General features: G+C 33.6%; 1 protein-coding gene and 1 long non-coding RNA gene across 7 annotated transcripts in view; one reads left to right on the plus strand and one right to left on the minus strand.

Moving 5' to 3' along the window:
- The window catches only part of LOC141461232 (uncharacterized), a 97,075-nt gene that overhangs the window by 63,835 nt on the left and 7,932 nt on the right, over positions 1 to 25,308 (plus strand). For 3 of the 5 annotated variants that reach the window (XM_074142043.1, XM_074142045.1, XM_074142040.1), the window contains exons 2-9: positions 13,358 to 13,530; positions 20,907 to 21,041; positions 21,495 to 21,621; positions 21,704 to 21,896; positions 23,152 to 23,283; positions 23,384 to 23,510; positions 24,594 to 24,750; positions 24,859 to 25,031. In XM_074142043.1, coding sequence (XP_073998144.1) covers positions 13,503 to 13,530; positions 20,907 to 21,041; positions 21,495 to 21,621; positions 21,704 to 21,896; positions 23,152 to 23,283; positions 23,384 to 23,510; positions 24,594 to 24,750; positions 24,859 to 25,031 — 1,072 coding nt within the window. In that variant the 5' untranslated portion in view covers positions 13,358 to 13,502. Of the gene's footprint in view, positions 1 to 7,265; positions 7,390 to 12,831; positions 13,023 to 13,357; positions 13,531 to 20,906; positions 21,042 to 21,494; positions 21,622 to 21,703; positions 21,897 to 23,151; positions 23,284 to 23,383; positions 23,511 to 24,593; positions 24,751 to 24,858; positions 25,032 to 25,308 lie in introns of those variants that run through there. The other 2 variants (XM_074142044.1, XM_074142041.1) reach the window with 2 other exon arrangements.
- Positions 6,471 to 20,168, minus strand: LOC141461253 (uncharacterized). Of its 2 annotated transcripts, XR_012462700.1 has the most exons (4): positions 20,030 to 20,168; positions 12,824 to 12,897; positions 12,318 to 12,615; positions 6,471 to 6,773 (listed from the first exon to the last, which is right to left on the minus strand). It is a non-coding gene; the product is annotated as an uncharacterized lncRNA (long non-coding RNA). The 2 variants fall into 2 exon arrangements; XR_012462699.1 differs by lacking the exon at positions 6,471 to 6,773 and having other exon boundaries at positions 11,058 to 12,615.

Genomic DNA, 25,308 nt, shown 5'->3' on the forward strand with positions numbered 1-25,308 from the left:
TTTAAAAAACTGAAACGTTTTTTGTACTAATCTATTGGGGTCGTTCACCAGTTCGTGACCAGTCTGTAGAGATAACTATTCAAGTATGGCCAACTACAACGAAACGTTCTGATCGCCTCCCGGTGGTGACCTCATCGACCACAATATCTTTCACTGTGAGGCATACGTTTCACTGCTTCCCCTTCACCACAAGTGGAAGGCCAAGGTCATGACTTTCCTTGTCACGGATAGCCGGCACTCATTTTACAAATTAGTTATGGCCTTGAGCATAGCCGGAGAAATTAATGTCTGCCCTCTGGTTATTTTTCTTTTCCTCATTTTTTCTTTTTTTGACTTTAACATATTTTCTTTTTATTGCTTTTCATTAGAGAAGACTGGCTACCAAGCTACCTGCCCATCGGGAGAGATCATTTCAAAATTTTCAGTCTGAAAGGGACACTGTTTTCTTGATATTGTATAACTTCGTGTGCTTAGGTAGCTACATCCGGGAATGTGGTAGGGATGAAAAGGGGAAGCGTTTCAAACATAAGCGAGGGCCAACAATTAAAAAGGCAAACCTCCATTTTGAGCCAGATTGTTCCCAGGCTCCTCAGGGCCATTTTCTAAGCACCCCTTTTATAGACCAGGGGTACCTCAGTACGGTTAGTTCCAGAGAAAAACTCTGAATCAACAATATTTCATGATCACGGGGGACTTTCCTTACCTATTAAGGGAAATTAATAACTTGGAGGACATTAACATATCTGCATAGTACAAATTCTGACGACGCAAATTGCGGTAATAGGAAATCGTGTAATTGAGTTATTATTTTTTGGTTTAGGTTTAATTTTAAAAACATGTCCCAACTTATACTCCGTAAGATCCAGTTGAATTCGACTAATAACCAGCAAAACTAGAAAGCACTGCTACTCCGCTGGTGATCTTTAGACGTTCTTTTGAGAAAGTAAGAAATCCCCATATAATCGTAGAAGACATGGTAATGTCTGCTGGTGGAGGAAGGTCGAAGAACCGGAGTGAGCGCCCTAAGGTGTTCAGAATTACTTTCTCTGGCCCCCATATCGCTTGATCTTGGCAAGTCTGAAGGCCACACGCACTCCACTCTAAATACTCGTATGCTACTATACCACTTCCACTCGTGCCGATAGTGAAAGTAACCTCCACTCCTTCCCATTATTCATTACGAGAGTGGGTACGCATGTGTGTACGTAATTAATTGATCAAGCATGCACTTGTCTCTTCATTCTTCCACTTTATCGATGATTCTATTTGATAAGATTCTGTGCAGCTTATAAATTAATTTAGATTATTTTTTAATAAATTGATTAATAAAGGTGGACTTTGCATCCAGATATTGATCGAACAGGTGACTTGAATGGAAGCAAATAGATAACAAGTCAATCAAATTTGCGAATCGAACCCAGAACCAGAAGGCACCACAGCTTTGTGGTCCTTGCCTCTACCGCTCGGCTACAGTGGCTCCTCAATTTCCGTGTGCTTTTTGGAGAATAAATTTGTTGCTTTATTTCTGATAGAAGATAAACTTTTGTGGTTATTGTCAGCAGTCTAAAATTGCTATTTGAAGGTCTAATCAGGGCTGACAATAAGATGTTCTGTCAGGGGATCGTCTCTCAGACCCATTAATGGATATTGTGGTTTCCCAAGGCATCCCTACCTAATGGGGATCATTCCAAGTCTATTTGTAGTAGTGTCCGTGTTTTATAGGAGGAATTAACCATTCAGTGCATGACGTATTCTTTAGGGAGGAGTAGATTAGGTTCAGGATCTTTGGGGATCAGGTTAATGGAGGAAGTGCTTAGGCTGTTAACCCTTAAGGAGAATGAATTTGCCTAGACTATGCAATTGACAGCCTCCTTGATGCCGTACTACAATAGACGCCCAATCCAATTACAGAGTAAAAAAGATCTCAGAAAGTGATGTGAGCGAACAGCGTCATCCAAATATCCCCATCTAACTGACCCTCTTAAAATTTAATACTTAATTGCTAAGCCCTGTGCAAACGGCAGAGCTTCTAAATACGACTACTATTGTTAGCATACTTTAAGGTAGCCAAAATTAGCTCATATACAGTTTAGAAATAGCTAACTTCCTTGCTCTTTTCGTTGGTTAGAATGGCCATTAAAAAGAGTAATAATTGGATTAACCCTGATGGAATGCTCTGGCAGCGATCCCGGGTCCAACTTTCTTTGCAAAGCCGGGTCCCGGGGACTTTCCTCTTTCTGCTAAGAAAGAAAGTGTTGTCTGTACGTCCAAAAAATTGGTAATTTTGAACAAATCGACTCTTTTCAAAATTGAAATGATTATTTATTTTATACAACACTTTATTTTTTTTTGTGTTCTTAAAATTATTTACAATTTAATATTCAGTTAGTATTAGAATTACAGCTGATATGGTAGTAATATAACCTAACGTTAGTATCAGCTGATTAGTGGAAGTAGCTGGACGAAGCGATAACGCAGCATGGTGCCGTATTATCGCTGTAATACGCATCTGATTGGTTGAAATGGTTCAAACTGATTGGCTGTTGAGTTAGTGAGCGAAATTTATTTAAATAAAATTCCCCCGTGGAGAGAAATCCAGGATTCATTTTATGGAAAAAGGATACGCGAGGTCATAGATTTAAAAGTTGTCATCTCCTTTCATCATCAGAGAAGAAATAACGGCACTTATTTCAGTGCACTTTCAAAAACCTTTTCACTAAATGTAAGCGATACACTGAGAAGTGACATTCAGCTTTCTTCTCTTTCTTTTTCTTTATTAAAATAATAAAGACTAATGGAGTATTCAAATTCATCGTGACTAATAAGAAATCTCGAATTCACATTTCAGTTTGATCAGTTTAGTACAGAGAATTCGACTTCATTTATGTTTCTATCTCGCACTACACTTGCAGACTCAAAGTGCAAAATGAAAGATATTACTCAGCACTTTGGATATAATCACATTTTCAACAACAAAAAATATGGTTTTCCTATTTAAGTAAAATTTCCAAGTTAATGCATTGCCAACCTGTAACTTGCAGAGTAATTATTGTTGGGCGGTAGTTGCCTTTAAATTTCTAGCATCATTTATTTACGAGTATTAATTATTATAGGAGTGGTTATTTAGTAATAACTCAAAAGTGTATCGCCTGGAATTTAGAATTGAATTAGGGCAGAAGAAAGGAAAGTCTGTTTTCCATTCTGCTTTTCCTTACAGGAAGTTTTGTATGAAATTCCTCTTAAATACAGGAAACTTGGGAAATCTCTGTTTTTGGTTATTCAAACGAAAGAGATAAGAATGAATTTTAATTACATTTCTTTCTGGCAATGTCTTGTCAAATTATTTTATCATAAATCGTAAACATATATATATTATATTCACAATTATAATAATTCAGGAGGGAATTTGCTCAATGGATTCCCTTAGCGGGGATTACGGGTTCAAATGCGTTTACTAGCCCTTAGATTTTCTCTTCCTAGGAGCTTCTTACTGCTCTTTTTCCGGGGACCGGCTGTTGAACTAAAAAAAGGCTCCGGGCGCCAAGATGTTGAGCCATAAATAAAAAAATAACTTGGCTTATATTGACAGATATTTGAACAGATTACTTATCTGGTCTCCTCTAAACTAATTTGTATTCGTAAATAAGAAGTATACCAATTGCACAGGTTGGCCGGATGCTCTCTCTTAGACGATTTTCTATTTCCGATATTTCTAGAATTATAAAAGTCGCTTCCTATAACGGTCTATAACTTTCTTGTTCCCAGGAAGCTTTATTTAAGCGTGGGGTTCCTAGGGTTCAGGTCTGAAATTAAGCTCTGCTCTAAAGTGCCAATTCATTATATTGTACGGTTCTAACACCTGTATTTTTTAGTAAGCGTGTTTTTAAGAATAGTAATCCACTGGATTTATTCAGTTTTTCAAAATCTACAAAATGTAGATATTGAAATTTTTGAATGAAATTATTGATCTATTTTCTGCCAGAGAGTTTCATTTGATCAATTTCCTAGCCATCTAGGAATGATCTTGCACTTAAAGCTTATTTGACTTTCTTTCCATTTCATTAATTTATTATAATGACCACGTGAATTTCCTTTATAAATTCAAAATCGGAAATAGTAATAGATTGCTAAGAAGGTGAAAGTTAACAAATGATGGATAATTTTACCAACAGGGTTTACGTTCAATTTCTGAACATAACCTGCAATTTTACATCTTTCATTTATGAACATTATCCAAAAAGAAAACTTAAATCACTTGAAGGTGGTTTGTCTATTTTCATGTCCTATTTTCTTAGGCAATCAACTGAAATTTCTCTAAGCTAAAAAGGGGTTCATTTAGAAATTAGTAAAATATAGATTTTAGAAAATGTGATTAGGCCCAAAATACTGGATATTAATCTTTATCGGTGATAGCACGCTTGTTTATTGTATATCTCTGTCCCGTTTCGGCCTTTCATCCCTTAGCGCATATAGGATGATTATCCTGATGTAGGGATTTCGCAAAGTGGAATGGAGCCTATCCCTTCATCATGAATTAAAATCTATTTTCCGAGAAAGACATACCAAACAAAATTTATAGCTCTCTGTTGAAGAATACACTCTAACGATCAAATCATTTACTCAATGAGCAAAGAGCAAAGATTGTAACTGTAAAAATACATAGCACTTTCTATAAACTAACTTTTTTTGAAAACTGAGACTCTCAGAACATGAATTTTTTTTTGGAGTAAATTGGCTGTTGAAAAGTTGTCGCGATCGCAGGTCTCTTCGTCTTTTCAAGGATTTAGAGAAAGTAAAGAGATGTAGAGTGCCACGCGCTGATTACAGCTCCCTAATTGGAGATTTATAGTTGTGGTTTAAAAGGTGTTTGGACGGAGACGGAAGGAAATTGTTATTATTAGTAAGGTAGTTTCCGTTATTGCTCTATCATTCCCTCCACCCTCCTCGCCATTAAGTTTGATATTAGTTTCAGACTATCAGGGAATTCTTCATTATCATCTGTTTAATTTGGATGAATCACTAATTGTCAGATACTTTCTCTTCCTTCTGAAATGCATTCATTTTTTCTAAAACTTATCTCGTTTCCGGTATCTACGAAGGAATTAAGCTTAAGCCTACTGTTATACTAATTGCATCCTCTACATGTGACGTCCTTATAAAGTGTCCTTAGCATCATTATCAATAATTCAGAAATTAAAATAACCAAAACTAATGATTTACAATCATATAACTGACGGACACACATATCTCCTTAATTACTCGTACTTGCTTGCTTTTAAATGGAGCATCAACGTTGTACCTGTTTTCTATTCGCTGTTGGCTATTTTTCACCTTGAATTCAATTATATTTATTAGTTATTTTTACACTTTACTCCATTCGTTATTGTTTAATAATGTTATTATTTATACTTTCTCAAAAATGGTTTACAAATAACCTTGAAAATGATCGGGAGATGATCTGTAATATGTTTTTAATTTTGAAGGGTAAAAAAATGATTGAGGGTCGATAGATATGACAACTGAAATATATCTAGCCCTGAGGTAGTTCCACAGACAGACTGAGAAAAGTCAAATAAGAAGAACTGAGACGCGGAAAATGTCCATAAAAGAAATGGAAAAAGTTATATTTTGTTACAAATTTTAAGAAATGAAGGAATCATGCTTTTTGGAGGGTAGGAGCATTCTGAATGGTAGCCGATTTTAATCCATGGTAGACTGTAAGTTTTCTCTTTTATTAGCAATGTTTCTGTCCATGAAGAACCACCCCGTCCTACACCCTTAACCAGATTCCTTCAACAAACTAACACCCTGGAGCGATGTCGCCTCTTTTGCTCGCTTTTCTCGGGTGACCAGTAAACAGCTTACTGGTGTTTCGATTTCTTTCCAATCTTACAAGGCTCATCTTTACGCTTTACGCTACCTAGTCAGGTATTGATCCTTCGAACCATTCACTAAGCTCCCTGTAGGATGTAGACTTGCTAATGTCTCCCCTCTGACTGGGCCGAAGATCTACGTAGACCGAAACTCATGTTTTAAATGGCATACAGAACAAAGCCCTTCTAGACAGCGCACAAAATCTCATGAGAATCAGTACTAGCAGCACCTGACTATCTAACTAAAGGTTTATCTTTTAGGACTTTAGAAATCCAGATACAAAATTTGTATACAGATTTTTCAACTGAATTTAATTTATTGCGCTCGCATTGACTCTTACTCGTATTGACTCTTAACTGTGCTTCTTAATAAATTTTGCGAACCAAGTACTAAAGGAACGCTTTATTCAGTTTTAATGAATTAATTTAGCAACTAATGTAATTGATAATGGTCCTGGTGTAGTTGTGAGACTTAAGATCCAACAATTACAGACAATGCCGTGATACATTACATTAGTACCTGTTGCATGGAATAAAACATCCTCAATCTTATCCATTATCAAGATAGAAATATTTCAAGACAACAAATGATTTTTGAAAAAAAGATATGTATATGCAAACTGTAATAGTTACTGTAAACCAACTGTTGAAAAAGCTGATTTCTTTTATATATTAACTAATAGTGCACTTCTACAGTGTAAAAGAGAAGCTGGAGTTCATTGAGGTGTCCAAATTGTGTAATTGCAAATTAGTGGTCTCAGCTGGCCTTCACAGCAGATTGATCTTGTGTTGTTTGCTTTTATCCGCTCTTTATAAGAAAACAGCTGGCGGTTTTGCTCTCTTTTCTTTGGTTTTATAACTTATTGGAGAATTAAGTTCACTGCTAAAATTCCAGCTTTGCTGAAAATCCAAAGAATATTACATGTGGTTACAAGAATTGGAGTTAGATTTCCAGTCATATACATATTTCTGTGTATTCCTCTACTCATACGGACTTTTTTTTTATATCAATTTCATATCATATGTATTCAAAAATAGATAGGAAATATTAAAAGCAGAATCTTTTATTAATTAATCATGGCGGAAGTGTTGTTTTGTTTGTATGAGAGGAAGTTATAGTATCAAAATATATGAACGCTTATTTGCTCCATTAAGAATTTTTTTGTTTTGTTTTATATCTAACTGTAGGCATAGTTTTTAAATTATTAACTTACACGGTTGGCTAGATGATTTAAATTAATATTATTCACTAGTGAATATAAATTAGGAAGGTTGTAATTTAGTTGGTTACGTAGAAAGTAGGAAGGTTAATATATAGTAGGTTATAATTGGCCACTTGGTTTCATTTAATGATGTTACTATTTCTTTCGATAAATATTACTGCAAATTTTGAGTTCCTGTAAGTGATTTTTAGAAATTGTTCTGTGTTAAGTCAGCGATACTAGGACATGTTTTAATTGAAGAATAGTTCTTCACTACTACAGTGCAACTGCTGTAACAACAAACCAAACAAAAAGTAAGCAATTCAGGGTTAGTTTGCAATAATTAGTGTTTTTATAATACTTGGAGAGAGATATAAGTAATATATATCAGTTAAGAATGCGTTTCAAGGTAATACTGGTGATTTAAATCTAAAGGACATTGTGTTACTGGAGTGTTAGGAGAATATGAGTTCCGGTAGTCTGGTATCCAGTTTGAATCTAAAATATTTACATATTTATGCAACAAATGAATGTAAAGCGATTTAACCGGAAAATAATAAATTTCTGCCATTGTATTGTAAGATATACAATTTTGGAGCGATAACAAATGTATAAAAAGAGATATACGTTGGTAATTAATCACTATTATTAAGTTCGTTCACATAAAATTGACGGTGAATTAGTATCGTGAGGGGCTTTAGTTTGCGCAAAGTTAAGTTCTACTCTTCGGTCGATTTATTAGTAATGGAGCCTTAAATGTGTAGATAAATTACAAGATGGGAAAATGATAATAGTGACTGGAACCTACCAGAACAGTTTTTTTTTAATTCCACGGTTTTCCTTATTGCCAACAGGCTGATTTCAGGAAATTGACTCCCCTAATTGCTGATATAAAGCCCTATTAGTTTTGAATGACCATTTTTTCCGTGTAAAATAATTTTTAACTGAATATAGCGTGGCGGAGGAGGGTGTAGTTTTGTTTTTACCCCCAACATAATATGGTCATAAAATGGCAACTTTACAGAAAATCTGAAGAAAAATTGTTTTAGGCTACAATTTAAAATATTAAAAGTGTTTGGCGTTTTGGATTCCCACTCAGAGATTCCGGATTTGAATTTCAAGTTTCCAAAAGGGTTTAAATTTCAAACCTCTAAATCTCTCTTCCTATTGCTCCCGATTTTAATGAATACTTTACCGAATTGTAGAGAAAAGTTAGCTCTATAACTGATATAAATCGGAATGTTTTAGTCATATTTTTTAATGAGATATGGAAGGTTAAAGTTTGGGGATTTTTAAATCCTTTCAAATTTCAAACGTATATATCTCTTTTCGTATTCATTAGATTTCAATTAATTCTTCTCCGAATTGTAGAGAAAAGTAAGCTCTATAACAGATATATAGCAATGTTTTAGTAATAATAGTTATTGAGATATGGAAGGTTAAAATTTGGAGGTGTTGAAATCCGCTCGAATTTCAAACCTTTATGTCTCTTTTCGTATTATTCAGATTTCAATAAACTCTTTACCGAATTGTAGAGAAACGTTTGCTCTATAAGTAGTATAAATAGCACTGTTTTAGTAATAATAGTTATTGAGATATGGAAGGTTAAAATTTGGAGGTGTTGAAATCCGCTCGAATTTCAAACCTTTATGTCTCTTTTCGTATTATTCAGATTTCAATAAACTCTTTACCGAATTGTAGAGAAACGTTTGCTCTATAAGTAGTAAAAATAGCACTGTTTTAGTAATAATAGTTATTGAGATATGGAAGGTTAAAATTTGGAGGTGTTGAAAGTCGTTCAAATTTCAAACTTTATATCTATTTTCGTTTTACTCAGATTTCTAATGGTGCTCTAGTTGAACAAATCTTTTGTATATGAAAATATCCAGCATAAGGGTCTGTGACGTCTAATAAATTCTTAAAAATTATTAATAGGAAATTAATACAGTAAAATTACTTAAATAATGTCAATGAAGTATTAATGAAATGTTTGGTACTTGCTGATTTGTGTACCTTTTAGCGTTTAATCAACCCATACACTTGACTTTTTAAACTGTAAGTTTTTGATAAAGAGTAGTTCTATATTGTGGAACTATGGTAAAGTATAGTACAGTCGGAAATTATTATTAGGGTGCATCTTATAAAAAGGAAACTATGCATATTAGAGTATAATAAATGTAGCTATCAGAGAAAGGAAAAATTAATACCGTTAGAATTGTGGGGAAAAGATTATTAGGAGTGTCATTGTCTAGTTCAGAGTGCGCTAGTCACTTTGAGAGTCAAGGTAAACCAATTAGAGGCCATCAAGTTACCGCCATATGTTCAGCGTGCCTATTTAATGCTGTCTGACCGATATTTATATATTTCTACTATTTATATAACAAGATTACCTTGTATGGTAGTTTTTATACAATTTAACTCAGAAAACACAAATAGAAAAATTCAGCTTCTATTATAGACTAGACTGAAGGCTACGACTATGCAAGCAATACTGTTGCTGAACTATTTTTGAGTACCTCCTGTACCTGTAGAATAATAGCGAAAGAAACTCTCGTGAGTATTCATGGCAGACTTATTCGGTTAGTGCAATGGTTACTGAAGATCAAGTTTTGGAAATTGGTCGCTGGATATGATAATATGTAATACTTATTTATTATAATAGTAATTCTTTTAAGCAGTGAAAATTCTCTAGCCTATTGTTCCTAATTTGGAAATACTGTGTTTCTCCCACATTACCTCCTCTACTGCTTGAAATAACCTTACAATTAGAAAGTGAATACAGAATTTAAATTATTCATGTGATACAGTATTTCACTGAGTGCACACTTAGTAACAGACAGAATCGTCTTATTGTCCGTAGATATGTACATTTACTAGAGGTCATTAATGTATTATTTTCTTATTGTAGAAATGTAGTTGCCTAACGTAGGATAGAATAAATACTGAGAAGTGAGCCAAACTGATCTACTGTAGCATTCTCCCAGTTAGCCTGTCAGGCTGACTGCACATACCAAGCCCAAGAGCTGCTTTCGTAGCGCCTCTGGATTCTGCAAAGCCATGGACACATCTACGCCAATTCTGAGAATTGTTGTTCTAGCCATTTCTAAAAGACCATCAGACGCAGTAGGCCAGGTCAACATACTAACCTCAACTCTTTCAGGACCTCTCGTCTCTGATTAAGCAAGTCTGATGTAAATTTTGAAGCGGATTTTCGAATTAACTCCTTTACTTTTCTTTGGACAGTGGAATTACGTCACTAGGACTCGTAGTTTCTGCATACCAAGCGCATGATGACTGATTTTGTCACAGCCCTAGATTCGCAGGAGAAAAGGTTTACTGTTATATAACCGGGTCAGTTCGCCCGTCTTTTGTTGGCTACATAACCCGCGAGCCCTGGCACCCAGCATAGAGTGAGTTTATCAGAGCAGCCTACCTCAAAGGGGAACTGACTAGCCTTACCCCCGTCTAGAAGTGCTTAAACCCGCATGTTAAAGATCTTGAATTCACATGTTTACAATCCTGGTTAAATAATCATGCAATTAATGAAAAACTGAAGCTAGAAATGAGGAATTAGAATGAATTTATTACCAGAGCTAGGTAGTGTTTTGTCGATAAAAATATGAAAAAGAGCAATCTAGGAAACAACCTAAATAAATTGTAGGGGAAAAAAGTGTGACCTTGCGGGTAGGGCACCACACCTATTTGTGCATTTATACTTGGCTGTATTGATTATATCACTTTTATACAACATAATATTAACAGTTATGTCACTTTGTTATGAATAAATAGTAAAATATAATATTAGGGAATAACTACCTTGAGCTAAATACTTTATATCTTCAAACTAGGTGCAACCTAGTTTCTTGTGTTGACAATAAAAGTAAAGAAAAGTGCATAGTTGCATAGTAATTGGTAATAAAACGGAAGGCTTGTTTGCCGTAATCATTAATAGCTCCAGCCAACAGTTGACTCCGCCTTTCTACTAATATATTATGATGTATTTAAAATCATAAATTACATATTATATAATAGTTAGGACTTGACCTGCTGCACATGAAGTACCACTTTCTCTGTTGAATCTGATAATTAAAAGTACCAGTAGAACTTGTTTGCATTAAACAACTCTCCTATACTTGATTTACTGCGCTTTAGATTGACCACTGCGCAATCGAGAAGTTCTTTTTACAAAGTATATTATTAGATTGAAAGGAATTGCAGGTTTCAGACGGTTTAACTTAACTAATAATCGTTCAGTTTTATCGAAATAAGCACCAATAGCTTCAGCACATCTTTGCCAATAAGTGAAAATGAAACCTCATTGGCAGAAAATGTGTAAATGCTGTGCTTACCACTGTTAACTTCAAAACAATCAATAGTATAAATAAACTGTGCAAATGGTGACTTGACTGTCAATAAAAGTAGGCTATTCGATCAAGGTTTGTCTTGCATAACTGATTAGGCTTTAACTGGACGTTCTGTATAAGAAATCAGTTTCGTTTTTGTTGAGCAAGTGGAGAATAGACACACATGAATTTTATTATTGTTATTATTATCTATAGTGTACGTTTGTTGAATATTATTTAAAGTATTATGAAATAGTTCTAGCTAGTTGTTTCATGGTCTCTAATAAGGGCTAGAGACAAAATTGGTTAGCAAGCTTTCCCATACTAGAAAACCTTTTACCTCTAAATGCTATTCTCTGCTCGTACATCTTCATCACAAAGTCAACGGAAACATATGGAGAAACTTGTGCCTGGACAGCATTGTTGTTTTTCGCCGATGTATCCATAAATTATGTCATATACTCCTCGCTATTAATGTATCTAGAAGCCCCTGAGTTTCCAAAATATTAGAGAATGATAGAGGCTAGCGATAAAAGGGCCGTCCTTGATCGAGGACACAAAGCAGTAGTCTTCCACACTTGGCTTTGACAAGTAAATATTTCCTAAGTCGTTGCATCTAAATTCATTCATCATGCCTTTACTTGTCTAGTTTACCTTATTCTAAGGTTATAATTTCTACCCCAGTTATCGCTATTTTTCATCCTTTAATGTCGCCTCATTTATCCTCTTTCAATACAACCAACATCTGACATGACAGTTTCAAGAGTTCCAATTTACCTTTATATGAAGATAGAAATTAGTAACCCTATATTCGCAATCGTAGATTACATTGTGTATTCGAAAGACATTTTAATAAAATGGGCATGAAATTAACTAAGTGTCTATTATGTGTGTCTTACCCACTTACGGCATACATGCAAAACATGATTGGAAATAACTAGTTACGAGCGTATTGCAGCTCGACCCTGTATTCGGCGAACACAATGAACCAAATAATGCTCATTATCTCAGTCAGGCTTAACTGTGTTATGCAATGTCAAATTTGCTCTACATTTCCTATTTTTAATTGAAATGTCTTATGTGTTTTATTATTATTATGCTGATTCATTTTTTCAAATTGACTTCCTCTGCTTTACTTCTTTGTAAACAAGTTTTCAAAAATCTTATCAGTTTTTCTTCTATATTACGAGTTTTTATCTGTAACATTAGCATAAAAATGTTCAAAATTAACATGAATCATATAAACAAATAATATAACATTTTGAATTTAATAGATTGTTAAATTTATTAATAATAATTCAGTTTTAAAAAGATAGTAAGTTAGCCATGCCCTTGTGATAACAGCTGTTCCTTTTCAATACTATGTGAAATTTTAGATAGAGCTACCTACGAGTAACCTACTTACCTACTATGAGTACCATAACGTTGCTGTGATAATTGCATGCGATAGTGTTGAGTATTGTTCTTAAAATGATCCTCCTGAAATAAAATCAAGTGAAAAAAACTTTTAGCGCACTTAAAACTTAGTAACAACACACTTAAAATAGTAACAACTAGTCAACAGTAAGACTGCCTCTCTGGGACTGACGCTTATGGGAACAACTGTAAGTACTATAAATAAATATCGATACATATGAAACACAAAAAAATTTTCTCAAAAATTTTATTTTGTTTCATCAATGTTTTCTCGTTTAAAGCTCAAGTTAAGCCAATATTATAAATTCAGTAACCTGTATAACCTTCATCGGGTTACATTTTCATCAAAGTTTGAAGTTTATTTTTTAAATTATTGAAAAGCTTGCAGTTAAAAATTAATATTGAATACTAAGAGAAGTATTTAAAAACACATTGGTCCACTTTCTTACTCGTTCGTTCGGGCAAATCCTGGACTCATAAGTAAATACAAAAGTATTGAGTTTTTTTTTTTTTCTTTTTGCAGATTAATATACTTTTGCTCATTGGAACAACATGCTGTTGCACAAACATCATTCATTTGTCAGCCATCACCGTACCGGACAAAGGATGGAAGTTGTAACAATGTCCGTCATCCTGAATGGGGTGCCGCTTACACACCATTCCTTAGAATGTTGCCAAGACGGACTAAATCACAAGGTAAATGACTTTTGACTTATTTTGAAAAAGATATGCCAAATGCTATAACGTAATAATAACATAATTATTGAGATTTAAACCCTTGTTTTCCTTATTATTTGTACGTCAGCTCATTTATTCAAAGTTATCTAATATTATTTTATATATAATTCAATTAACGGAAGTGTTTGACACAACTGTTGAAATGGAACCTGCGATCCCCGTTCGAAGATAACACAAACATTGCTTCCCGACCTAACTCACGTAGCCTGTACATAAGTCGTATACATCGTGTATTGTTATTTCTATTTCGCAATCCTACTCTCTTTTATATAAATGTACAATACATCCGCAATTAATTGGATATGCAAACAGAGCATAACTATTACTGTATGAATGAGGAGTGCAGTGTAGTTTCGTCACCCACAATAGACAATAACATGACTTACTTAACTATTATCCATCCACCTTGTAGGTGCCCTCGTCCAGCTGTTATAGTCGTGCATTATTTTTACGATTTTGAGTTTTGATAGGAAGAACACGTTTTTCAGATCCCTTTCATGAGAAATGAGGTTTCTTTTAAAATAAAATTTGAAATTGCGTTGGTTCTGCATAACTCGAAAACGGAAATTAAAAAAAAAAAATTATTTATTCTCATTATTCATTCTAAAGCTCTAATTAGTCCAATATTCTAAATTCAATAACTGAGTTAACCTTTAGGGGTAGCCTCTTAGGCTAAGTTTACATTCTGAATTATTGAAACAATTCCAGAAAAAAATTAATACTTAACACTTGAGGGAAATGTGTTTTTTCATTTCCTCGTTCAGTGGTTCTCTCTCTGCACTCGTCTTGACAAAGACAAGGTAGTGGTTAGTGAAAACCCCATCTTCCCGTACTCATATTATAAATAACTATTCTTTATCGTTATTCAAATCTTACTCTGATTTCTCATTGCTGTTAGGAGTTCTAAGGTTGTAATGCCTTCAGTAGATTTCTCAAGACCTTTAGTTGATCCAATGCCCATAATCTTTCCACCAAGGGCGGACATAATTTGGTAATAATCGACCTTTGAGATATAATCATCTCTGTCTAAATGCCCTTGAACGTCTTTTTAGACACGACTAATATTTAAGCGGATACCTGGAGAATAGAAGAATATTCCATAATTATTAGTCTCTGATCTGTCAAGTTTGGAGTTGTTAGTTACATAACTTTAGAAAAAGTGGACGGGAGAAATATTAAACCATCACTATTACTTATATCCGGACACGCAGTAAATTCTTCGTAATAATATTAAGTTGTTCTTGATTAATTCGAAGAGTAGTGCATCCTTAAAGGAAGATTGTTGAGACATCTTATAACTAAAAATTGTTGGTCGAATGATGCGGTAAGTTTGTATGTCTACGTGATAGGTGAATACGACACGCTGTTTGACATAATAGCCTACCATCAACTCCATCTTGTCTGACCATTTAATTCATTTAGCTATTCGCTTTGGATATTTTATGAAATTTATTACAGATAGTTTGACAAGACGTAGCTAACAATAATGTGCACGTTATGACTGCATTTATTGTAATTCTAAACCAATCAGTGCGGCCACCAAGAATTCTTAGTTGAATATACTCCTGGAGTCTTATTGGAGCTTATCTGTTAATAAGATTTTCTGTCACTTGTTTACAAGGAAATCTCAATGAGCGGCAGAGATAATTTCTTGAGAACTTGATGGATTTTGATAGATTGAAATGACGGTTTTGTAGTACTCTATGTTTTATGATATACTCTTTCTTTTCGTTCTTGATTAATTTCTTGAGCACCAGCTTCCACGAGAGCTTTGAGCTAATAGTAAACTCTGAAAAATCGGGATTTTTTTTTTACATTTATTTAGTATCGCAATGATTGTAGACAGTTAAATAGACTCCCTTTCTAGCTGTTTCAAGTTATAGCTGTAAATAAAGTTGGTGTCTTTCACTCTAGCCGAGTCTTCTCTAAAATGCAGAACAGACTTCGACTTTTTCTTTCCATTAATTTGATTGGCCACAATTTGAAAGGGAATGTTTATTGATCTTTAAATAAATAAAGGTGATAAACTATGGATTTAGCTGTGAATGTTTCCATTTACATTTGTCACGAGTTCGTGATTTTAAATAGGTCATTGAGAACATCCTAATTCCTCCACTTGGCCCCTCTTCGTGTTTGAAGAAGATTTGGAATAAGACAAAAATAGTGATGAAACTTTGGGATTCAGAGGGGAGTCGAAAGAAGCGATCGCTCCCTCCCCCTTAAAAATATTTATTATTGCATCTTGATTACTTTTCAAGGAAAAGTCTTTATTTATTTATTTATTTATTTATTGTTATAGTGGTCTTGTTTGCACATTAACCATTACTTTATATGAGGGCTGGAAAAAACCAACATATTGGCATGAACAATTACAGTTGGCTCCTAGCGCCTCAATTTACCAATATGTTGGTGGAAAAAAACCAGCCCTATCTTTTCCAATATTCAATTTGAGGAATAGCGCAGCCTCTTTCCCTTCTTTCTTCGTCATGCCAGCCACTCTTCTACTACATTCTGCGTCGTGGCTTCCATGAGATAAGGATATCTTGAGCGCTGCGTACTGACATTCCTTCCTAGAACAACACAATGGTCTCTGAATGTGACTTCGTTATTTGATGTGAGCTTAGAGTGGTGTAATTAGTAGTGTAGTTATGATAGTACTTGTTTGAGTAATTAAGAACTAAAATCGCAACTATGGAGTTTAGCTGCATCCTATATTTTTATTTTATTCTCTCTAATGAATTTGTAAATAATTCGTAGCGCATCAGGATTCATTATAGCTAAAATACTTTTAGCGCTACAGGGAAATCGTACATGTGTTGCCAATTCCTTTAGGAACTTGTCTCTATTTTTATTATATCTGCTGCATCTGAAGAGGAGGTGATCGATGTCCCCATCCTCCCCGCTATCGCAATCACATTTGGGACTATCTAATAACTTAATTTTATGCAGATGCGGATTTGTGAGATTATGGTTGAACCTCAGTCGCATTATTGTTGTGTAAAATTGCCTTTCCCCCTCCAGTACTTCTACAAACCATGGCTTGTTGGGAATCCTAGGCTGTAAATCAGCGTAATATTTACCCTTAATTTCTTTTTCCAGATCGTAGAGCTTTTGCCATGCGTCATAACAACGCTTTCTTAAAGCACCTTCGAAATCCGCTAAATTGAGCACTGGAGTATGTTCCCCTAATAAGATCGCTCTTTTTGCTAGCACGTCGACTTTCTCGTTATCAACTATCCCAGCATGCCCTTTCAGCCAAACCAGATGCAACCTACCCATTGCATTAATCAAATGACTTATAATTTCTATAATTATGGGATCAAAAACATCGCCCGGACGTTTTATTTTTTGGAGTGCACTTTTAGAATCACTAAGAATGACTATTATGTCATTACTTTGTATTTGATCCGCCAGGATTACCGCATTCCAAATCGCTACGATTTCTGCGGTAAATATTGAGGCATTATTAGGGAGCTTGTATAGGCGAAAACTTCCCGTTTGCGGGTCAAGTACAGCACAACTTACTCCCTGCTCCGATTTTGATCCGTCCGTAAATAGTAAATAAGGGTTGATTATGATTTCCCTCATGCGCGCTATAAAAGCTAGGTATGTTAAATCCCCCCATTCTTCTTTCACCTTATCATATAAATCTAAATGGACGTACGGAGATTCTTTACAAGATACTTCATAGTGAAGAGATCTGCGAGGAGACGCGTGCAACACCTCTAGGCCAGAGTCTTTCGTTCAATATTTAAAGCAATGTAAACGTTAATAAAATCAACAGATGCAAGTAAAATTAAATTTTATTTTTCAGTCAGATATATTTAGTGACGAAAGCATAAATTGCCGCCAAATCTAATCATAATTGTGCTGCTGATGCAGAAATATATTCATTTAGAACCATTTTATTCCTTTCTTTTTTGAACTTTGTATTTTTGAAGCAAATTCGCTTAGACACCAAGACTGTTAGATCATTCTGACTGACAGTCTGCTTTCCAATAGGCGTGTTTTAAGGCTTGAATTTGGAAATCTCTTCAAAATCTTCTGCCTAATTTATCCTCTAATCATCAATCTTGTAACATTATATAGTCAATCAGACTGGCATTCCTTAGACAGACTGCTAGTTCAGTTGCCCCTAATGAAAACACTTTTTCAATGTCTGGCTCTTCGAAACATTTATTTTCGGTTGAAACTTATGAAATAGAAGATTTCTTCATATCAGAACAAAAAGGACGGAAGTACTAACAGAAATTACATGAAAAAGAAGACTTACAATACAACAAATACCGAAGTTATCAAGGTATATAATCTAAATTTATGAAAAAGATTCAGAGTTACAGCTGCCACTGAGATAGAGTGAAAGTAACCGGAACGCCTTCACAGTTTCAGGGGTAATAAAATGAACTTCTTCAAATGGAATGAGATTTAACAGGTTGCACTTACCTTTCTGTCTCAGTATTTTATTTATTGAATAATAATATTAATAATAATTACATATTATTATTTAAATATCATGTCTGGGATTTATGTAATCCGTTTTTTTTATATCTGTGTGTTTCTCACGTAGTCAACTGGTGCCAGCCAGTAGTTTTTGTTTTGTTTAGTTACAGAAACTAGTAAAACAACTTCCTACTTATACTAGTATTTAAATAGTGTTTAATTTTATCAGAAAGTTCTATCGAGTCATACTTTATTCTGTGAATGAGCACTTTCTGACAAATATTTTTAGTAAGTTTTTTTGTTTACGTGATATAGTGAAGCAACGTGAACTTCGAGATCTGTTATGCCTCCCTTATTGGTGCTAAGTAAAAAAATGGACAATGCCAGATGAAGATATCTGAGAAATTTTAGTATCTGAGAAGGTTCTGTGGTGGGTTATATCCTCGTTCAACATCTGGTAATTTCCAGGAGTCGCAGTAAGCTAAGTAATTGACGTTTTCTCCATCTTCCCTTAGAATATGATGCTGGTGCAATCATCTTACTTATAGACCCAGCTTCTTCCAGGTGCCATCTGAGTGTAAAATAAGACCCCAAGCTTATAAAACCTTCCATTCACTCTAGTAAGTTTAGAAGCTCTTTACACTAACGCTTTTCTAGATCAAAACAAGAACCAAACTTTCCTCGAAGAGGTTTAAAAGCCCTTGGAAGAGATAGGAGCCGATAATCAGATATAATCTCTCTGGTATCTCTATATCACTCTCCGTAAAGAAATTTAAAACTTTTAAAGACTGCACATTTCTGGCGGTTGACGTCTTTACTCAGATGTGATCCCGTTTCAAGTAAATTTTAAAAATCTCGTTTTTAATTAACCGAAAAAAATAGAATGCCATATTTTGGTAATCACGGATTAACCAGAACAATTTTTCAAGATTTAGTTTTTAAACCAATTGAATTGCAGCCTTCACACAATAATCCTTTGTGGAATCTCATACCTCCCAAATGATCTCAACCGTGGTATAACTAGAACATTTTTTCCTTTCTCCATCGATCAGGATAGAAGAATTAATTTGTTAAGAATTCTTTATACTCTAAAGAGTATTTTGGAGTAAACACGTACGACTAGAAAAATTCCAGGTCTAGGTCTATTTGAATTCTTCCTCACAATAAACTCCTTTTTTTTCTGGATTTTACGTGATTACGATGTTTTCTACTTTCCAAAGAAATGGATATCAGTTTGTCAGGTATTTGTAACAATTATCGAGTTTTTTTGTCTTTACTTCTACTGCTGGTTCGGGAAAGCCTGTAAAATTCAGAATTTTGACTGGAGAAAAGTTTGAGAACCATACGTAGTCAGAGAGAATCGTACTTTACCAATTTTATTTTATCTCTCGTCAAAAGAACACTTTTGAACCCCTAAGTTCGATAAAAGTTTTTTTTTTTAAATTAAAAACCCTAAACTAACAAAATGCTATGCCAAGAATTAAGTGCTATGGTTGTTCTTGACAATTATCTTTTAAACAAAATCATCCAACTGAAAGCGTTTAATAATTTGTACTAAATTAATAAATAATTAATCTCTGATCTATTGCAGACAACGCTATAACCACCTTTAAATAAATAACCACTTGTCCTGTGGAAGATGACGTGACTCGATCATTACCATACAAGTTCGCTATTAATAAGATTAATGTCTTTCTAATAATAATTATATTCTGCATGTAATTAAATTATTCGCTAGTAGTATAGGTTATTTTTAAAAAAAATTCAATTAATTTTTTTATTATCAATAATTAATTTATTAAATTAATAATATATTTTTAGTAAAAAAAGCTTCTCCTATAATTTCGTAGATTTATAATCGATATGGTACGCTTTTTCGTGCAGTTTTTTCCCCTATGCAGACAATCTAGATAACTGTTACCACAATTATTCAGTTATTACAATTATGCAATTCTTGCAGTTCCATTCACAAAACCCTAATACATTTCAAACTTGATCACAATCAAGGTTTAATTACCTTATAATAAACTGGTCCTCTTTTCTTTGCGTTTCCATTCATAAAATCATTCTAATTGTTTTTGAATACTTTTACCTGTGTACACCTTTTTATAAAAATTTAATACTTAATTCAATCAGCTGATTTTCATATTACCCAGTTAACAAGGTCGTGATGCACGTTTCTCTTTTTTAATGAAGTTGAATATTATAATGCAATGGCGTACTATTATTTTTAACAATGTTATACTTTATACAAGCGTTTTCTTTTTGATATTTAATGCCATGAGCAAAAAGAGGTTTATGGAAATGTTAGGGAATATTTTTATTACTTAAGTGTAATATCTTATGGTTTAACATACAGACCACTAATTATTCATAAATTTTATACGACAAACTATCTAATGTGTGATAGAATTGTGAATTTGTTAGTTTTTTAAACAATATTCCTTTATCATACCACGCACTCCTAGAAACCAGAAGAGATAGTGGGGAAACTCATTAGATTATTTACTTACTTACTCTTACTTATCCGCCTACTCTCTACTTCCAAGTTGCTGTCAGGTCCAACCTTCTCTAAAATCGCTACACTTTCCCTTAAAACAGTAAGTTAGATAAAACATTTATCAACGATAAAGATATAGTGCATTTATTACGTATAGAATTGTCACATTCACATACTGAAATTTACAATTTGTTAGCCCAAAAGATGCGCCAGAAATGAGCTGTATGCTTGTAATTCTCAAATGGCAATACATGAATTGCCCGGTTATCAAGAACTTGCCGAGCAGTACTTACTGGGTGGCAAAAACGGTCTTGTAAAAGCTCTGAATCGATCTACTATCTTTTTCCAAATACTCTCTAAAAAAAATATTTCTTCATTTTTTTTTATGTTACAGGTATTTTATCTGGAGAAGACTTGATGTCTAAATTAGAGCCTTTATTGAGACAAAGTCATCACGATCATGTGACGGCTATCTTAGGACTCTGGGCACATCTACTGAATCGAGATTTAGCTTCACCAGTTGATAATGGTCAGTACAAACTTCAAGGCAATGACAAGTTCTTATAGTAGTCCAACGGAATGGGCATATCACAAAGTAGTATCACCTCTCACAAATATTTTGGTCTTTCCCTAAATTTGTGGTTTAGGAACAAAAAAAAAAAATTTTTTTAAACAAAATAATTTTCAATTCTACGTAATTTGGATCTTACTATAAAAACGTAAAATATTTTTTTTAAATTTGCGTATATGATTACCAACGATGGAAAATGGAAGATAAGTTCATGGTATTTTAACCATTTGATGTTAAACACGCTGTTTTTATAGAAATATAATCATAACCTAATTTTACGCATGATCAGTCAATGGATAAAGGAAGGCAATAGCCCGCATTTGTATGCATAGTGGAAGAAACGAAGTGGTATGGACTTGATCAACCACTTAAGTTTTCTCTGCATAAAACTATTTTTTTTTTTTTTTGCAGGAAACCAACTGTTGAACGCGGCTACAGGATTTCTTGATGGCTCTGATCTGTATGGCGGCTTTGCACAAGATCAAGTGCCGTCATTGAAAACATCCACCGGTCATGTGGACATCAGCCACTGTCTTGCGTAAGTGCTATTAAAAGTTACTTCTCACGAATCTAGATTACTTCACAAAATTATTTCAAGCCTTCTATTTCTTTAATATTAGTTGCAGAGATGGTTCAGGAATTGGTTCCTTATATTGGCTATTATATAAAGAACACAACAGGTTGATAGACGATCTTAGTGCATTAAATCCAAATTGGAGTGGAGAAAGATTATTTTTGGAAGCAGCAAAAATAGTGTCTGCCGAAGTGCAGCATATAACATACAATGAATTTCTTCCAATAATTTTAGCTCAGGTAATCATTTTTCTTTTTCATACAGCAGATCATATTGGTAGAGAGAAACTTAGATATAACTTTTCTCTGGAAATCCCACTGCAGTCAGTGTTAAACCAAATTAAATGTTAAATATGTTAAATAATTGATAAATTGATTGTAAATAATTTATCAGTTTGATGTTTTATGACTAGTCAACAAGTGAAGTGTGACACAGAAACATAACATAAGTGCAGTCGAAATCTCTCTACACTAAACTAATTAATCTACCTCTAGTGATGGATGAAAGACCAAAATCGTCGGGGATACACTAATTATGCGTGCTCTACAAAGAAAATCAAAGATAATTGATAAATCTTCGTTGTTTTTCCTGTAAATACCATTTTTCAATACTTACAACTGCGCTAATTTGCAAAATTAAAGATACTAAGTCTATGTTGTGTTGGGAGCGTGAATGGCTGACATATGATGATAACCACAGGTTGGCCGCGAGTCAACGGTGACGTAGCTTTCTCGGCGATAGTGATCAAGATTTCCTATTAGAGAATTGAGATGTAAAAACAAGTTTTCCTGGAATTTTATTGAGTGAGATTTCAATATGATCATGGATCTCTGATAATATATCATTAGAAGGGTCGAAAAAGGGTTGAAAATTCGGCAAAGAATTTCCAATTATTTAGTTTATATTCTGTTTATGTTGTATATTCTAGCTTACGCTAGAGCAGCGTTTTCCGAAAAAGAGGGCGCCCTCTATGACAATTGCAAGGGTGGCGCAACTTTGATCAGAATATTCGCTAGGAGTGGGAAATTAGCATATCTGCGACAATTATTTACAATAATAAAAAATAATCTTCTTTTCTGTTATGAACTTTACAAAATATGGAATAGATATTTTTTTGTAATTCATTTAATTATTTTAATATAAGAATAGTATTTATGAAATACTACAATTTTAGTAAATTAGAAAATTTTTCTTGAAACGACAATTTATTCTGAAACGAAGGGGGCAACGACGATACAGAAATTTTGGATACCACTGCCGTAGAGTTTTATCTTGTAATTCAGTGCAACAAGAACTGGATACTTCCTTCGCTTATTTCTTAAGACAGATTATTTAAAATGGTATTCCTAAAAGTAGTAGCAGAAAGTAATTTAGAAAGATCTGAAAACCTGGTTGGTCGTGCAGTGCAATGTATGGTTGTCTTGTTTTCTTTAATTCTATTCAGATTTGACTTTTCAGAGTCAAAATCCTAAAAAAAAAATTATGTATTTTTAGGTTGAATCTAGACCTAATTTAATTCAAAATGGTTTCTCTACGAATTATTCAAGTGCTGTAAGGTCGGGTACGTATTTGGAAACTGCTTTAGCTTCCCTAGTTCTGCTCACAACCATCACTCCTCCAACATTGGTAAGCCGTTTTTACTTTCCTTCATTAACATGTACCAATCTACAGTTTTCTCCAATTAATTATTCATTGTAAATAAATGATGATGTGATTGCTGTTTCAGGTGTCTATGACTGTGAGTAATAGAAATGTATCCGATGTAGATTCAACCATGTTGGATTCTTTGATTTCATCATTCACCACTCCCGCCCAGCTACCAAACCTGCGCAGCTTTAACCTACCTAATGGATGTTGGTATTGCTTTCCTTGAATTAGCGGTTAATATATTCACAATAGATGATTGTATCTGTTATCCTTGTGAATTAAACAAAAAAAAAATCTGAAGATGGGCCACAAAATCCGAAAACAAAAATAAAGAACACAATATTATCTGTTAAGACGGGATAAAATCAATATATTCTTCTTTCTGTTTAAAGATCTATTGTGTATGTCTGATTTTCTGGAGCACGTACTCTTGCTTTTGAAATAATATACTAAAACTTCATGGTTTAAAAAGTAGTTGCTGCTTAAATAGAAACATTCCAGAGAATTTAATCCTACCCTTAAAGATCAGTCCCGCTGTTAATCCAACTAACTACTGGTAGATTGGGCCCAGATTAAAGACAATAAAAAAGTAGCTGTCCGACGTACTAAATCATCTTTTTGGTATTTTTTTTTTTTTTAAGAATTGGATTATTTATTGCAGCTGTACTGCTTTCTAATCAATACTCCTCTTAGTTCAAGTTTAATGAATTTCTGTGGTTAATTAAAATTAGAGGTAAGGTTTTGCTTCTATTTATTCATCCCTTGATTTAAATATTATAAATTTAATTTTTCCATAGATTTTTTTCAACAAAAAATTGCTGATTTTATTCGTCTATGTTACACATTTAGACGTTTTCTTTTAATACTGACTTTTTAGTTTATTTTAATTAGTTTAGGGAACATCTAAAATGATTTGTCATTCGGAAGTCTAATTCGTTCATGTACATATGCGATGAACTAATCTGAAGTTAGATGAAAATCAAAAGCCTGTCTGGATTAGAAGAAACAATCTTCTATGTGGATAAAATTAACAACGTAATCCATCAATGCGGATCCAACCATCAATCTATTAATTATTAAACACCTGCTATGATTTTTATCGTTACATTATTCTGAGTTCCTCTATACAGAAAGAATAGATATTTAGAAATAGATTTCTGTCAAAAGCTTAATTGAATACCGTTTCTAAAATTCACATTTAAAAAATAAAAGTATTTTTGCTGTTATAAATGTAAATAAGTAGTTCATTTAACATTTTTATTGCTTTCTATAACGGTAATTGTTTTTAGTGAACTCTGCTGGCCAGCTAATAGAAGTTAGTCGAACGAAAGGCATTGGTAATTATGTTGACTTTATTAGAGAATGCACTTCACAAGATATTAATAAATTTGAAGAGCTTAGAAACATACACAAAGAAGATAGATTGTTACTACAAACTTTATATAGGTAAACCTTTAAAGAATTCAATTTCAGATCTTAAACCAAATTTTCATTGTTAAATAAGTGTTATTATTATTATTTTAATCGATTTACTTTATTCATTGTAATTTATAGAAGTGTGGAAGAAATAGATCTTCTTGTTGGAGGAGCTTTGGAAAGGAGAGGATCTCAAGGCACACTTTTAGGTCCAACATTAGAATGTCTTCTAGCTAAACAGTTTTTATCGATAAGGCAAGGTGATCGATTTTGGTATGAAAATGATTTACCACCAGCTTCCTTTACTAAAGGTAATTAATTTTCAAATTAATTAAGTTTAACAATATTAAGTTTCAGTTTAAAACAATAAATTATTCGGGATTTATATGTTAATATGATTAATTTATGTCCTTATATGATTTTTCCCCTTTAGGTTTTCACGTTGCTTCTAACAGATAACAGCTAATACTAAACCTTAGTACATTTCTTTGCTGAGTCCTAATATATTTTTTTTTTTTCACCTCTCCGGCCTGTCATTCAAGTGTTACAGTTAAAATTGCTTGCTGGAGAACTTTGTATTCTTAAAGC

This window comes from Rhodnius prolixus, unplaced genomic scaffold, assembly GCF_049639745.1.
Source record: "Rhodnius prolixus isolate KJV_2025 unplaced genomic scaffold, Rpr scaffold_6, whole genome shotgun sequence".
NCBI classification, from domain to species: Eukaryota; Metazoa; Arthropoda; class Insecta; order Hemiptera; family Reduviidae; genus Rhodnius; species Rhodnius prolixus.